The sequence below is a fragment of the Sorex fumeus genome, unplaced genomic scaffold (assembly GCF_029834395.1).
Source record: "Sorex fumeus unplaced genomic scaffold, SorFum_2.1 ptg000122l, whole genome shotgun sequence".
Lineage (NCBI taxonomy): Eukaryota > Metazoa > Chordata > Mammalia > Eulipotyphla > Soricidae > Sorex > Sorex fumeus.
The window spans coordinates 6006495-6021805 of NW_026606179.1; the positions used below are offsets into that span (position 1 = coordinate 6006495).

The 15311-nt window shown below is 39.1% G+C and overlaps 1 protein-coding gene across 5 annotated transcripts in view; it reads left to right on the forward strand.

Annotated features, from left to right (window-relative positions):
* SPECC1 (sperm antigen with calponin homology and coiled-coil domains 1) overlaps positions 1-15311 on the forward strand; it is a 422681-nt gene that overhangs the window by 224737 nt on the left and 182633 nt on the right. For 4 of the 5 annotated variants that reach the window (XM_056135727.1, XM_056135728.1, XM_056135726.1 and 1 more), the window contains 2 exons: positions 11847-11986; positions 13101-13201. In XM_056135727.1, the coding sequence (XP_055991702.1) occupies positions 11847-11986; positions 13101-13201 (241 nt within the window). Of the gene's footprint in view, positions 1-3109; positions 5074-11846; positions 11987-13100; positions 13202-15311 lie in introns of those variants that run through there. The other variant, XM_056135730.1, reaches the window with a different exon arrangement.

A 15311-nucleotide genomic window follows, 5' to 3' on the forward strand; every position in this document is an offset into this window, starting at 1 on the left:
GATAAGTCTCTGTGGTGGGCCTGAATAAATTACTGTATGAGATGCTCCATTTCTTACATGTATTCCAGGGTACAGATCAGATCATCTGACTTAAATCTTAATCTCTTAGGAAACTTCTGCATGTATCTTGCCAGTTTAGGGTTCCATATGTTGTATTACATCTTCAAATTTAGGGTTACTTTTTTTTTAAAACATAATATGTTTCTCTTTTAATATTCCAGTGATTTGCAAACTACATCCCAAATCCAGCATTTAGTGCCTTGTCATAAAACATTTCAGAATTCTAGAACTGGTATCAATCCCGAATGTGGCATATTGTCAAGACCTGTTAGGATCAGAATATTTTTACCTATTGTTGCATAGAGCAGGGCATCAGACAACTGCCAGTGCTAGATTCTTGTCTGATTTGTGCTTCTTGAGCAAGCCACCCCCTCTAAAGAGTTGACTATCTGAAACTTACTTGCTAATGACTCAGCCACTGCCTCAACCTACCACATGAGCAAGACTTGAAACCAACTCACACCCTCAAAGGCCCTGAAGCAGCAAAGTGGTTCCATCTTGGCTGAATGAGTTCTTGACTGAAACTTGGTATGTCTCTGACAGTCATCTAGTGAGAACTCAAAAGTCATTTCGGTTCAGCCACAGCCAAAGAACTTGCAGAAAATTCTCTGAGGTCCTCCAAGTACCAAGAGAAGGTAAGAACACCTGATAAATAACTTGATGGTAATACGGGATAAACTGGTCCACATTCTCATTTTGAAATATGGATATTCCAGGGAGTAAAATTAAGGGAGGCAGGAGGGCACATGAAGTTCCTGGGTAAGAATAAGAATTAGCATTTAGGTCTAGCCATGTGCTGTTTAACTCAGTGATAAACCACACATCTGAGGCCCTGGATTTGATTTCCGGCACCACAGGAAAACACACACCACACCTAAGAATAAGCATTTACTAGTAAGAGCACAATAACTAAAGCAAAACAGGATGTTATTTAACTTAACATTTTAGATAATTCTAAAAGTTAGCTCATTAGTATTCATTTTTCAGGGTATTTTAATTTCAAGGTCAAAAATGCTGATGTTAAGATAACATGGGAAATGGCTCATCTCAGAGGAAATCTAACGCATCTTTAGTACCACCTAGCAGTGCTTCCTTCCCTCACCAAGCTCCTTCCTCTGTTAAATGAGGAGATAAAAGTAGATTCTATTTTAAGGTGCTAGTCTCTGCTGTTCTCTGAGACTGGTTGGTCAACTGACTTTTCATTGGTGGAAGGACCTCGCATTCAAGTGCTAACAGTCTCGTTTCTCCAGGTCAGTTACTGAGCCCTGGTGACCATAGTGGCACCTCAAATTGTAGCTGTTTACAGAACTCATATCCCTCTTCCAGGAGTTTTAACAAGCTGCTATGGTTTTTTGATGGATCTGAAAGTGATCTGATTTGCTGGAAAAGATAGCAAATTATTTTTTAAACTCTGCCTTCTCCCAGTTTCAAACGAGTTAGAGAAAGATAATGAAATCAGAGCATCGGTGTTTAAGCATCAAGTCTGAGAAGCTGAGCCCTGGGGCTGGCAGATAGTTTAGAGTAGGCAGCCTCACTAGCTTGATGGGCCACTCCGAGCCTTCTAACAAGACGTTGATAGTGATCCTTGACAAAAGCTCTCAATTAGGGGAAGACCTCTGCCTGTTTTCTTTCTCTTGCTCTGAAACAGTCAAGACCATAATTTTATCTTACTGGGTATTTACTCTGTTTTTTCCATATGATACCAATAAGGGCTGAAGCGATAGCACAGCGGTAGGGCGTTTGCCTTACAAGCGGCCAACATGGCCGACCTGAGATCGATTCCTCCACCCCTCTCGGAGAGCCTTGCAAGCTACCGAGAGTATCTCGCCCGCACGGCAGAGCCTGGCAAGCTACCTGTGATGTATTCGATATGCCAGACACAGTAACAACAAGTCTCACAATGGAGACGTTACTGGACCCGCTTGTTCAAATGGATGAATAACGGGAGGACCGTGACCGTGACCGATACCAATAAACGTTTGTGGAAAATGCCTTTGAAAAGAAATCATTGCAAACACTCAACATCTACGCCCAGTGACGTGTATTAGTTTCTAAAATTAAATGCCTCAGATTCAGAATGTGTTTAGCTTGTGCCTTTGGTTCTTGCATTGTCACCTCTGGCGTGAGCAGCATGGCAGCATAGCACTACCAGACTCTTCTGGAACTGGCTTTTAACTGTGTGTGTACAAATGTACTTTGCCCTAACATTAGTTGTGTGCACCTCTTGCACCCTTTGTGTTGTTCTTAGAGCTCTAATGTTCCACAGCTGCTTGCCCAATGTTCTGTGGTTGTTACTGAAGGGGAATGTGTGGGAGTTGGAGGTGTAGGTGCTGGGGACAGAGACATCCTTTCCATACCAAATTCCAGGCCCTGCTGCAGTGACCTGCCCTCATGCAGCTTCCTAAGCTGTTTCTGAACAGGTCACCCTGTGCCTGAGCCCCTGTGTTTGTTGGGACCTCAGACTTTTATCTGGTCTTTTGGTAGGCTCCTGTTACAAAAGCAATAATCTTGTTTTCATAGTTTCAGCATTTGTAGAATTAAATACAGAGCCTCTAGCTCTACAGAGCTTTCTGCTTCCCTGACCTCTGACCCGCACTGTGATACATTGGCTTTGAAAAATATAGACAAAAGCTTCCCTTAAACCCTTAGGATTTCTGTACCATCATTTTTTTAAGGTTTTTTTTTTCTCTTCATCTTTTTTTTTTTTTACCTTGATTGCATAATTCAAGCTTGTCTGAGCCACTCTCTAAATTTAGAGGGGCTTGATTTTGTTCTTAGTGGACATCTCTACTTTGTGTACACAGTTGTTTGATGATGGTCCAGTGAAGGAGGCCTTAGGTAGTAACTTTTTGAAGCCTGGTGTTTTTTCCTGTCTGAAGACTTATCACTTCCAAAAAATTGAAACAGGAGGAATTAAAGCATGGTGCCCCTACTCTAGCAACTAGTTTTCCCCTCTGGGCAGTATAAGCTGTTTTTTCATCTGTAAATAGGTCGTGTTGTGTTGAGTAATTCCTTTACCAGTCTTCCCCTCCCATTTCTTTTTCCACAGCTCCATGATTTCTGTCAGCTAGCAGAGCATTTGATGGAAGAAAGTCAGCCAAGCCCTTGCCATGATTGGAAACAACAGCCATTTCTGTATAAAGGGGAATAATGTAGAGGAGAAAGTACCTCTGTTTTATAAATAGCCAGATTCTTTCTTTCTAACATTCACTGTTACACACAGAGTGGTTGCCAACAAATTTTTCTGTCCCTTTTCCCCTACTCATTGTATGATGGTCAGAGATGATCCTTCCCTCCATTTTTTTTTTCTTGAGAAGATTCAAGTCTTTTATTTGGACCATAAAATGAAGTTGTTTTGGAAACACAAGGGGTACAAGTTGATTGTGAAAAAATTTTTATATCCAACTAGAATGTTCACAGCAGTCAGTCACATAGAATATTCTAATTCAAAGCAACCCAGGCTGTGCTTAGTTTACAGAGTTTATTTTTATGCTATTTTGGTGATTATGTTATTTGATAACCTTGGAGTTAACACTACCTAAGGCAAAATGGGAAGCTCTCTGTGAACTACCTTTTTGGGAGCCAGTTAGAAAGTACTTCCTTTATAACCAGGCTTGATCAAAACTTTTCAAGCCAGAAGTGAACTTTTATTACCTTACCTGAAGTAAGTTATCATTAAGATTTGATTTGATTTCCATAAATCTCTATTGTGCTCACCCTAAATAAATGTAAATATGTTGACAAACATGCACAGTAACAATGTTAATTGGAATCTAACTGAAAACTAATGAACGATCACTACAACAAAAGTCTCGTGAATAAAACTTACCCTGGAAATGTAGAAGACTTAAGACCTGGGCGTGTCACTTGATGGCAGAGCACATGATTTGTGTGCATTAGACCTGGGTTTGATCATCGGCACTACAGAAGAAGAAAAAAGAGGAAGAAAAGGCTTCAAAACAACACATGTATAATTCAAAGTATGGTTTTAAGTATTTGGAAGTGCTTATGTGTGTGAAGAATATCTGTCTCCAGGCTTCGACCTCCATTGGGCAAACCTGTTTCAGTGCTCTACTGAGGAGCTAGTGTGCAGCGTAGGTGACACTGGACTCCTAGATGCATTTTAAAGCAGATATGTCAGAATTATTATCTGCTATGAGGAAAGTCAGCAGCAGGAATTCTCTTTAACTCAGGGGGACTTTCAGGGTATCTGACTGGAGAACACAGAATCACTGGAAAAACTTAGCCACATGAGGAAGATAAGAGATGTTGGCACCTTCTCTGTAAAAGTAGTTTATATATTTGCTGGAATTGTCGAAGCAGGATAGGTATTTATATGATATACTATGAGATCTTTACCTCTAATCAAGAATTTCTAGGAGAATTTAGAATTCACCTGCCAGGTGTTTTCAAATATTAAAACATAACCTCAACTGATGCACAGCTGGTTTTGAACCCCATATTTTGATGAGTTTATTCTGGGTACTATTGAATATTTTTATATGTAATCATTTATAAAGTGCTAAGTAAAACAGTTGTTTAGAGGAATCTGTTGCCTGATTTTTAAATCATAAGCCACATTTTTTCCCAGAAACTTTTGCATTGTTTTATTTAAAATTTTTCTAGAACATATGAGCAACAGAAAAATATTGGAGTTTGAGGTAAAAGCAAGGTAGACTTTCAACTGTTCAAGTTGTGATAGGAGGCCAATTTTAAATATGAATGGGTTTTTAAATGATTTCATTGTTAGAACAGAACGACAAGAGGCAAATACTAATTTTGTGTTAGTTTAAAAGGAAAACTTGAATATAAAAACAAAGGAATTTGAAGTCTAGATTTGTTGATGTTTAAAAACAATTTGATGGCTTAATTAATGTACTGGAAATTTTAATTATCAAGTAATATTTAGATATACTGGTAACAAAATGGAGATATGTAAGAAAAACTGATCATTTTTTCCCCTCTCCATATCCACCAGTGGTAATGTTATTTTCTTTGCCTGTCTTTTTCCTACAATAAATGTACATGGGATTCATTTATATGAATTTTTCTGTTTACTCTGCACCTTTTCATTTCACTGAACAATGTATCAGGGGTATCCTTCTAGGTCAATATATGCAAATTTGACTTAGTAGCTACATAGTGTGACCTTGAATAGTCAATTATGTGATATTGGTGAACATCAGAGTTATATTTTATAGTGTTTTTTTTTCTTTCCAAATAATGCCATAATAGACTTTCTCTTCCTATAGTTATGTACACTTGTGTTTTTCTTTTTAAATTTTTTTGATTAATAGTTATGCTTTATTTGTGTTTTTATTTTGCTAGGGTGGGATAATAACTGTGATTGCTACATTAGAGAATATGCATGTTTTTAATTTTAATAGATACTGACAGTTTACTTACTTAAGAACTGTGGCTTTAATTCTTGCTGAAGGTGCCCATTTATACATAGCCTTATTAGCAGCTGTGGATAGTATTAATCTTTATTTTTGCCAACAAGAGAAGCAAAGATCCTAGTAAGTACTTAATTTGCATTAGTACTCTAATTCTTATTTCTCTGAGTATATTTTTTATGTTATATGTCTGTTGATCATTTGCATTTTTTTTTTTTTTAGAGACTTGCTGGTTCACCACTGTATTTGTTTTCACTGGACTCTTTTTCTCTTATCTGAGTATGGATTATAAGTTGATGTTTTATTGGGGATGTGTGTCTATTCCGTATATTGTCATATAAAGTCTGTTACTGTTTCCAGACTGGTTCTGGGGATCTCAGTGACAGTGTCACGGGGATTGCACTTGGCATAGGGGCAGTGGTGGAGATTCAATGGTGTCCTGTGAGCCTGGTGCCCACCTGTCATCCTTGGGTCCTCCAGTTTTATACAAATATTCTATCACTTTTTTTCCGTATTACACACACACACACACACAGATATTTAGTATATGTATTTTTTTTGTCGTGTGCATCTGATAGTTTTTCTTCAGATGGAGAACCAATCCGACCAGCACAACTTGTTACTAGAACATGCTTTTCCATTAGATTGCCTATATTTCCTTCTAAATTTAACCTTTGTTTAAAATCTTCTTCTTTCTTATGTTTTCTTGAAATTTATTATATTTTTCAAGACAGATTAGACAAGTGTCTAATTCTGTTACCTTCAATAAATTGACAAATCCCTGTTCCCTCTTGAGTGAAATTCTCGTCTTATACTATGAAGTATTTTTAGACAACAGGGAGTGTTTTCACCCATGACTTACAAGGAAGAATCTCAAGGGGCTTGAAAATTTATCTAATGTCAGCATCTGTAGACTGTACTTAAATCCAGTCATTTCCACCCACTACTCTAAAAATCTCAAATCTTAAAAGGCTGTCTAAAGCAGTTTTATGTTAAACATTCTGAGATAGCAGCTAGAGTACAGAATAGGTCCTTGGTGGTGGGGATGGGAGTGGTCGTCTGGATCCAATTTGTTCTGTTTGATGAACTGGAATGAAAAAGCCAGTTTCCTGGGCTGATAGTGCTTCACTGTTGCCTATTCGAGTTGAGACAGTTTCTTCCTGGAAGGCCTCTTCTTGCTGTTGTCCCTGTCCTCAGGATACGCCATCCCAGGCAAATCATGACTGATCCTTTGCCAGGATGGTCAGTGTACTCTTTTTGGGTTCCTCTAAGCATGATCCTCTAGTTCAGAGAACATTAGTACTTTTCCCTCCATAACTTCATTTTTGGGGGGGAATTGTATTGGAGATAAAATCTTAGAATGTCTTAGTATTTTCTTTTTATCTCACTCCCATCCCCTGTCCTCCCAGCCCCCCTAAACGCATGCAGACACACACACACACACGCGTGCATACATATATGTGCACATGTGCACATGCACACACTTTTCCTCTGTATAGCAGAAATTTCAGTTCAGTCTAAGGCAGGTAGGTATCATTCTGTATTTTCCAGTGTTGGTGCAGGATTTTTGTAATATATTCCTTTATTTTTTTGTGTTAGTATCTGTAATTAAAGGTTGTTCATATTGAAATTGTAATTTTATCTTGTGTTTATTGTATATATGTTTATATTGAAATTCAAAATCAAAAGCCAGAAGACACTGTGTGACACCCAAGAGACTAAGTACGTACTAATTTTTGTGTCATTTTCGAGAGACAACCCTTGTTTAGATTTTTTTTTCAGGCATAATACTAAGAAGTCTTTTTGAGGAAATTTCATTCCTGGTGAGGGCTTAGAATAAGCAAAAGCACCAATGCAAGACCGGAAAGGAACAGAAGGTTCAGGTGCTTAGTCTTTCCTCTGAAAGCAGGTGGTCAGAGAGGAGAGTAGGAACTCAGCCCTTGCCACAGAGGCCTGGAGCACCTGGTCCTTATAAGTAGGAGCCCAGAAGTGTTGGCCTCATGCCAGTGTTAACCCATGGCAGTCCGAGTGCTCTGAGACATTTCCCAAATGGAGTTCAAACCTCAGAGGATCTTAAAAATTGTAACCGCAAGTGCTTACATGCCCTTGAGCCAAAACACAGTCCAAAAAAGCATCCTGTATGATGAAGTAAATTCTATAGAAAATCAATATTTGCACTCTATTCTGTAATCACATAAGAAGTATGAGAGGTTAGAATGAAAGCTGTCTCCTTCTCAGGTGTGGGCCGCCATTCCCTAAAGGCAAATTATTGCAAATAATAACCCTTATTAAAATTAATGTTGACAGTATTTTTCTTGGCTATATTTTAAATAACTTTGAAAAATAATAATAATAATTTATTTTGATGCTCTTGTACGCCTCTCACATCCATTATAGAAAATTTGTGAAAGACATTTGGCCTTTGTCAAACTTTCATCTAAAACAAAGGATAATTACCTATAGAGTTTTTGTTAAAAATTGAACTAGATAGTATTTTAAAGATATGTGGCACATATATATGCCTTTTGCCTGCCATGTACTGTGGAGTTATTTCACACTTTCATTTAATTGAATTTATTATTGTCATGGTTTGACATGCTCAGAGCAGATAGAAAGTATGCCTCATTGTTGTCTTTTAAAACATGGTTCCTAAATACAAAATACCTATTTTCTCTTGAAGTAAAAGCAAATGATTAAACTGTAAGCAGGGGGAAGTACATTTGATTTATGAAAATACAGCATGTTTGAATATGATTGTATTTGTAAAAATAATGTAAGCTGTACTGCTTTGGATGATTTGGGATTTTTCAAGATTCAGTTGGTTGCATGTGATTTTTTTTTTTTTTTAGGTATTAGTCATAGTTTATTCTGATTCTCTTGTCATCTCTCCTTCTATCTCTGACCTGCATGTGATTTTTTAAGTTTAGAAATATATCATTGAACCTAGCAGCTGCCTTAGTGAGCAATGATTAGCCTTGCACAAATGGTTAATCAGTAGTGGTTCCTTCAAGTTTTTATATTTTTAATGAGTCTACTATATTTTGGCTACTCTTATTATTTATAGAATACTGCTGACCCTTGGACAGCAGAGGTGTAGGGATACCCCCCTTCATTTGAAATCTATGTGTAAGTTTTAACTTCACCTCAAACTTAGCTACTACTACTTAACTACCACCTACCAAACATCCTGCTGTTGACCTAAAGCCTTACTAATAGAGTTGTGTGATTTTTAATTTTTTTATATCTATGATTAAAAACCACTGTTGGGACTGAAGAGATAGAACAGGAAGTAAGTTCCTGGCCTTGCATTCTGCCAGTCCCAGTTCAAATTTCTGGTACCTCATATGTCACTCAAGCACCTCCATCAGTCACTTCCGAGCACAGAGCCAGGAATAGTCCCTGAGCTCTTCCAGGTGGGACCCCCCACCCCCAATTCCAGTCAAAACTGTAGGGAGAGAAAAACTACTGTCAATTGAATGTCAGTGATTTGGAATGAGAAGAAAGCCTCCCAGCCAGTGCTCAGGGGCCCGGGCACTCCCAGTGATGCTGGGGGAACTTAGTGGTATCTGTTGAATTATTTCTCTAACCCCTAATTGAATCTTCTTATTTACTGTTTGATATTTTGAATTATTGAAAAATTTGATGGTGATACCTTAGAATGTAGGATTCTTTATTTTAGTCTTCATAAATTTCCAAGGGATGGAAATAAAAATATATGTCTAAAGTGATCTCCTTTGAGCATGCTCTGCATATCTACAGGACCCTCATAGCAAATCATATCAATGGACTAATGAGAAAGAGGCCAGCTTTGCTTCTGACCTTGAGAACAGCAGGGACAGAATTTGTTCTTTTTTTCTGCAAAAATCTAACTTAATTTTGTTCTCTTTCTGTGTTTTCTCCACCTTTTTTCATACTGTATAGCACAATGGAGAAGATGCAAAAACCAACTCTGGTCAATTAAAATTTAAACCAAACCCCCCTACCTATTTTTGAAATACCTGATTTATTTATTTTCGAATCCAGCTCAATTGTTTTCTACCTTAACCCCATCGAACATGATGTGCTACTCTTGGTACATCAATGAAGTGGAGTGTATAAAATCTTGCACGGCTGTGAATGTGGCTGCGCACTAAAGGGATTCTAAGATGTGGTGCAGGAGGCAGTTCATCGGCATGACCACCAAGCTCCAGGAAAGACAGGGAAACAGGGAGTTCACCGATTCCCAACTCCAAGAAAGCCTGGAGATTTTGGTCACAAAAGCTGCATACCTGAGTGTTTCAGCAGATTCATTCTCATGCGTGAGGGGCTCTGATTTTTTTTTTTTCTTATTGGATCACACCCGGCGATGCACAGGGGTTACTCTTGGTTCTGCACTCCAGAATTACCCGTGGCAGTGCTCAGGGGACCATATGGGATGCTGGGAATCGAACCCAGGTAGGCCGCGTGCAAGGCAAACACCCTACCCGCTGTGCTATTGCTCCAGCCTCTTTTTTTCTAAAAAACTGATGTTTACTGGTTTTTCTTTTACCCAAAAGAAGAGTCTATAGAGATCAGCATATAGAGGAGTGTGATTTAAGCATTTTGACTTTTTCCACATAAATACTTTATTCACATTTGTTATAGAGCATTAGAAGAAATCTTAGAGAATTAAGGACAAGTAAATCCAACCACGGAAGTTTATGAGTAACTAGATTAATTTTAAAAAGATCAGTAAATATTTTAAACTTCCTCTGACCTTTTAAAATATACTGCCAGAAATATTCTGTTTGAGCAGTTCTCATAAATTAGTCCTCTTTTACAAAAATAGCTGTGACAATTCAATATAATAAAAAGCAGTCATTTAGAAATCAGAAGATTGGGAGATCTTGTCTTGGCTTATTCACAGGGAGATTAAATGACATGCCAAGTCCCCTGGATGAGGAAACTACGCATGAGAAGATTGAATCAGATTATGTAGTTTTAAATGACTGCAGGGTTGGTGGGGAGAGCATCACAAGAACACACAGGCGCGCGCACACACACACACACACACACAGAATGCACAGTGCAAAGTACACATCTGACACATGCACACAACCTTTCTGTAAATGTCTGTTCGAATTTAGAAAGCCCTCTAAGAGTTTACCATGAAAGTGTGAGACTAGAAGCTTTACCTCATGCAGAATTGCCGTATGTTCTAGAGCACAATTAACCATTCACATTCCTAGAGAGCAGAGCAGACAGAATTCTCTTGCTCATTCTAGATTGCATTCTAGTTAAAGTAGAAAGGGTGAAGCTTCCTGGGTTGCTACCCAAGTCACAACACAGAGCGAAATCATCCAGGGAGCTGTTGCCTCTGCCACCCTTGATTCCTAGAATCAGGAGGAAACTGCCTGACCAGGTGAAAAGCTGCCACCATAGCTGGCAGCACCAGAGGCCTCTTGCCTGTACCCTTCCTTGTTACCCTGACTCAGGTTCCACACTAGCTCTTGCTCCTGTCTTCTAGCTCCTGGAACCTTATTTACAGCTAAAATCTATTGCAGAGGGATTCTCAGAGTTCATCTTTTCAAGCACTATGTGATAAATGAGATTCGTAAAACATTACCAACTCAATGTTTGGGACTCTGCACCAGGCTGTGGGGCGGGTGAGAGCCCTCCCCCACCCTAAGGGACCCAGTCCCGGCAGCCGACCTTTACTACCCAATCACCCCCACACTCCAGACTGCTTTCCGGACTGCAGGACTGTTTCGCGACACATTATAAGACACTTTCTACCCACTTTCCACTATTACTACACCATATATGATGGGGTTCGGACAGTAGGCAACAAATCAGAGAAAAATATATAAATATTTGCCTCTCTGAGAGCCTGGCAAGCTACCGAGAGTATCCCACCCACACGGGCAGAGCCTGGCAAGCTCCCTGTGGTGTATTCGATATGCCAAATACAGTAATGACAACAGGTCTCATTCCTCTGATCCTGAAAGAGCCTTCAATTGTTGGGGAAAGACGAGTAAGAAGAGGCTGCTAAAATCTCAGGGCTGGGAGGAATAGAGATGTTACTGGCGCCCACTTGGGTAATTCTACGATCAACAGGATGACAGTGATACAGTGATACCAACTCAATTGTATTCCTGGTGGGCAATTAGCTAAATATTTATGATAAATAAAATGTGTTGCTGTTTTTATACAGTTTGCAAAAGGCTCATCCTTTTCATTTAGATTTAACATCAAGTCACTGTACAGACTCATACATTATTTCCTAAAGGCACGAAGGTGATCAAAAATCAGGATCTTAAATTTGACATTATTCCTCCAGATTTCTTCTCTGCATTGTTTCTTTCCATCAGTGTCTTTTTCTGCACAGGAGCATCATCCACTTTTTTTTTTCCATTTGCTCTTTACATACAGACCTGTCAATGAAGACTCTGAGCCCTCCGAGGCTCCTGGCCGGTGGCCTGGCGTCTATGTGAGCAGAACATCTCCAACTCCAGCAGAGTCTGCGACCACTGTAAAATCCCTTATCAAGTCATTTGACTTAGGACGCCCAGGTATTAAATCATTCGTTTTATAAGCAAATTTCAGTATCTAGACTGTAGCCCCACTATCAAGCCTATCATTACACACTGGCACCAAGTTGGAACAACTTAGAAGGACTCTCTCCAAATCATCCCGCATGCAGCCAGTGAACGGGAGAGACTTGCCATTTCCTGCCTAAAGACCAACGCTATAGTAATGGGGCACACAAGAATGGAGCTCCTCACTCTCTCTACCCCCTCCCCTTCTTATCCCCCCCACCTACTTTGCCTCCTTCCATTCCTGTCCATTGAGTTCAAGCACAACTGTTTTTTTTCATACTGTCTCCTAGAAATATCAGAGCAACCAGAGTCTTCCTCTATGAGGAAATGAAGTATTCAATTTTTGCCTTTTGATCTTGTTGGATCCTAGCAACTTGCAAAATATTGCTAGATGTTTTCTGTCTCACCTTGTATGTGACTACCTCATTGCCCTTGCCATTCATTTCTGATCTCGGTACATTCTCAGCTTTACCTGAAAATTGCCTGGCTTATTTATAATTCATTGTTATCTACCTACATATATAAGAAAAATCTATACCTATACTCAACATACAGAAGTAGAAGAAACAGAATGTGCCTCTATCCACAGTAACAATATCAGGCTCCCTTGATTGCAGTAGAAATGCCTATTATTTTGGTAGACTGGATTAATAGCTCCCTCCTAGGGTATAGTTGGTCATCTCCTAAAATAGATTCCAGCTAAAATAATCTGAAAAAAATGAAAGAGGAAATCCCAGTAGCGCTTTCGGCATATGGAAATGAATTGGCAACGATGATATGTAAGAATATTCCTGTCCCTCCTTCTTACCATATTCCTCACTTCATTTAATAAACACTTTTTTCTTCCTTGCATATCTGATATCTGAGACCTCAGATCTTTTATCTAAGATCTAATCTCATGAGAGAATATTAATAGCCCCTCATTCCCCAATTTAGCACTAATTTAGAGGAGAAATGGTTGTAAGAATTAATGTAATACCTCATCATGCAGTGCTATTTTAGTTTCCAAAAATGTAACAAGAAATAAGGAGCTGTTGATGTTTTGAACTGAAAGGAGGTACTAATGTTTCCATTTCTTTTTTGACAGGTGGAGCTGGACAGAGTATTCCTGTCCATAAGGCCCCCAGGAGCCCCCTTAGTGGGATACCCATTCGGACTGCTCCAGCTGCTGCTGTTTCTCCCATACAGGTACCAGCCTCCCATGTGGGTGGTGGCCAGTGACAGGCAATATCCAACAGTGTCATAACCAAACAACAAAAGAGCAGTGAAAACCAATTGGTTTGAGGGTTAACATCATTTTAAATGAGCCTAAATTTGTAATAATGAGCCTCTCAGTAAAAATTACATTATAATGTAATTTTATAATATAGCAGGTAAGGCACTTGCGTTGAATGTAGCTGTCCCAGGTTTGATTCCCAGCACTACATACAGTCCCCCAGGTGTGGTCCCCTGCACACTCAGAAAAATTACATTTGATGCCTGACAAAGGTCCAAAATGGACACTCAAACTTCATGCACTTTTAAAATAACTTAATGGCATTTTCTATGTTTTTGATTATGTGAAGAATTCAGTTTTTACTAGAATAACTATAATTAGATATTGAACTAGATCTTTTTCTCAAAAATTAATTTCTTAAAGTGTTACACCAAGAACGTTTGCAGTTTATAAGTACTTAAGAGTTCTCTGCATTCAACCTCTGTCTCTTTCTCCAGCTTCTGCAGGCTTTAGACTAAATATTCTCATATTCTTGGCATTTTCTAAGATCAGGGCTCTTGTTAATTAAAAACATTCAGCATACCACTTCTGCTAAGCTAAGATTAATGTTGCAGGTTTCAAGTACCATTTTTAATAGCTTTAGTAGTTTATGTATATTGTTTGGAATCTTTTGAGGATTTTTGTTCTTTTTGACAGTTGAAATTAAAACTAACAGTGATGGTTATGGGCCCTTGAAAGCATATCAGGTGAAAACACTACTGTATTTTAAAACCAAATAAAGCAATTATTTTGTTATTGCAAAGTTTGTTTTATGAAACTGAAATAGGTTCTGTTTTACTTTTTACTTAGCTTTATAGCACTATAAACATTAGTTTGTGGACAAGTATCAAGCAACTTCCCTTGCTTGATTTTATTTGGGGGTTGTGCACACTCAACTGTGCTAAGGGTCACTGCTAGTGGTGCTTGGAGGACCATATGAGGTAGAAGGGATCTAATCGGACGTGGCCACTCTCTCTGCACAACCTCTCCAGCCCCAAGCATCTTTCTCTTTTGGTTTGGGGTAAGAGAAATCCCTCATTGTGATGTTTGCCGATTTCTGGAGTGTTCCCACCATTGCCAAGCTCAGTGACATGAGGGAATGTGGAGTGAGCTATACATTATGCTGTATTTATACACTGCAGAGGGAGTAAGTGTAAATAAAATCAATAGTAAAATATAGTGAGTATAAGTTAAATAAATAGTAAGATAATTCAGAAGCAGTGCAGTATCTGTTTTGATTTTCCTCTTCCTGGTGGTCATGCATACATGGTTATGCTCACACACTCGTACGCGGGGCTTGCTGGGGGTCTCGCAGCTGTCACGATGCTTGCACTTCAGTTGTGGTGGCTGCATGCTCATCAGGACTCACACTCATTTATTGTACTGTTCACATGTACCTGGTTGCATACCAGAGTTTGTTCTGTTCTGTTCTGGCACCAGGCACCCCAACAACAATTGCCGGGACCACACTCAGGCTGTACGGAAATACCAGGGGAAGAATTCCCATCTTTGTGCATGCTGGGCAGGAGCTTGGCTGCTTGCCATCTCCCAGGTTCCTACTTTTGCTTTTTAACATAGTTTAATTTTAATGACATTTGTGTTTAATTACTGCATTACAAAGTTTCTAAAGATTCCATTGACTCATATGAGCTGGCACAGACCAGCTACAGCACATCACTATTATAATTCACATATAGTAAAATACATCCTTTTAAAATTGCTTGAATTTGTTCATATGGTTATAGCCATGCAACCAACTCTAAAATACAGCATTTTCATCACCTTAGAAAGCCTGTTTATGCCACCTCCCAATTCACAACCCCTTAGGAGTCATCAGTGCTTTGAACTATGTCCCCATTGGTTGGAGCAGCAGGTAGGGCATTTGCCTTGCATGTGGCCAATCCAGGTTCGATTCCTCCGCCCCGCTTGGAGAGCCTGGCAAGCTACTGAGAGTATCTCGCCTGCATGGCAAAGCTTGGCAAGCTACCCATGACGTATTTGATATGCCAAAAAGCAGTAACAACAAATATCACAATTTGTTGT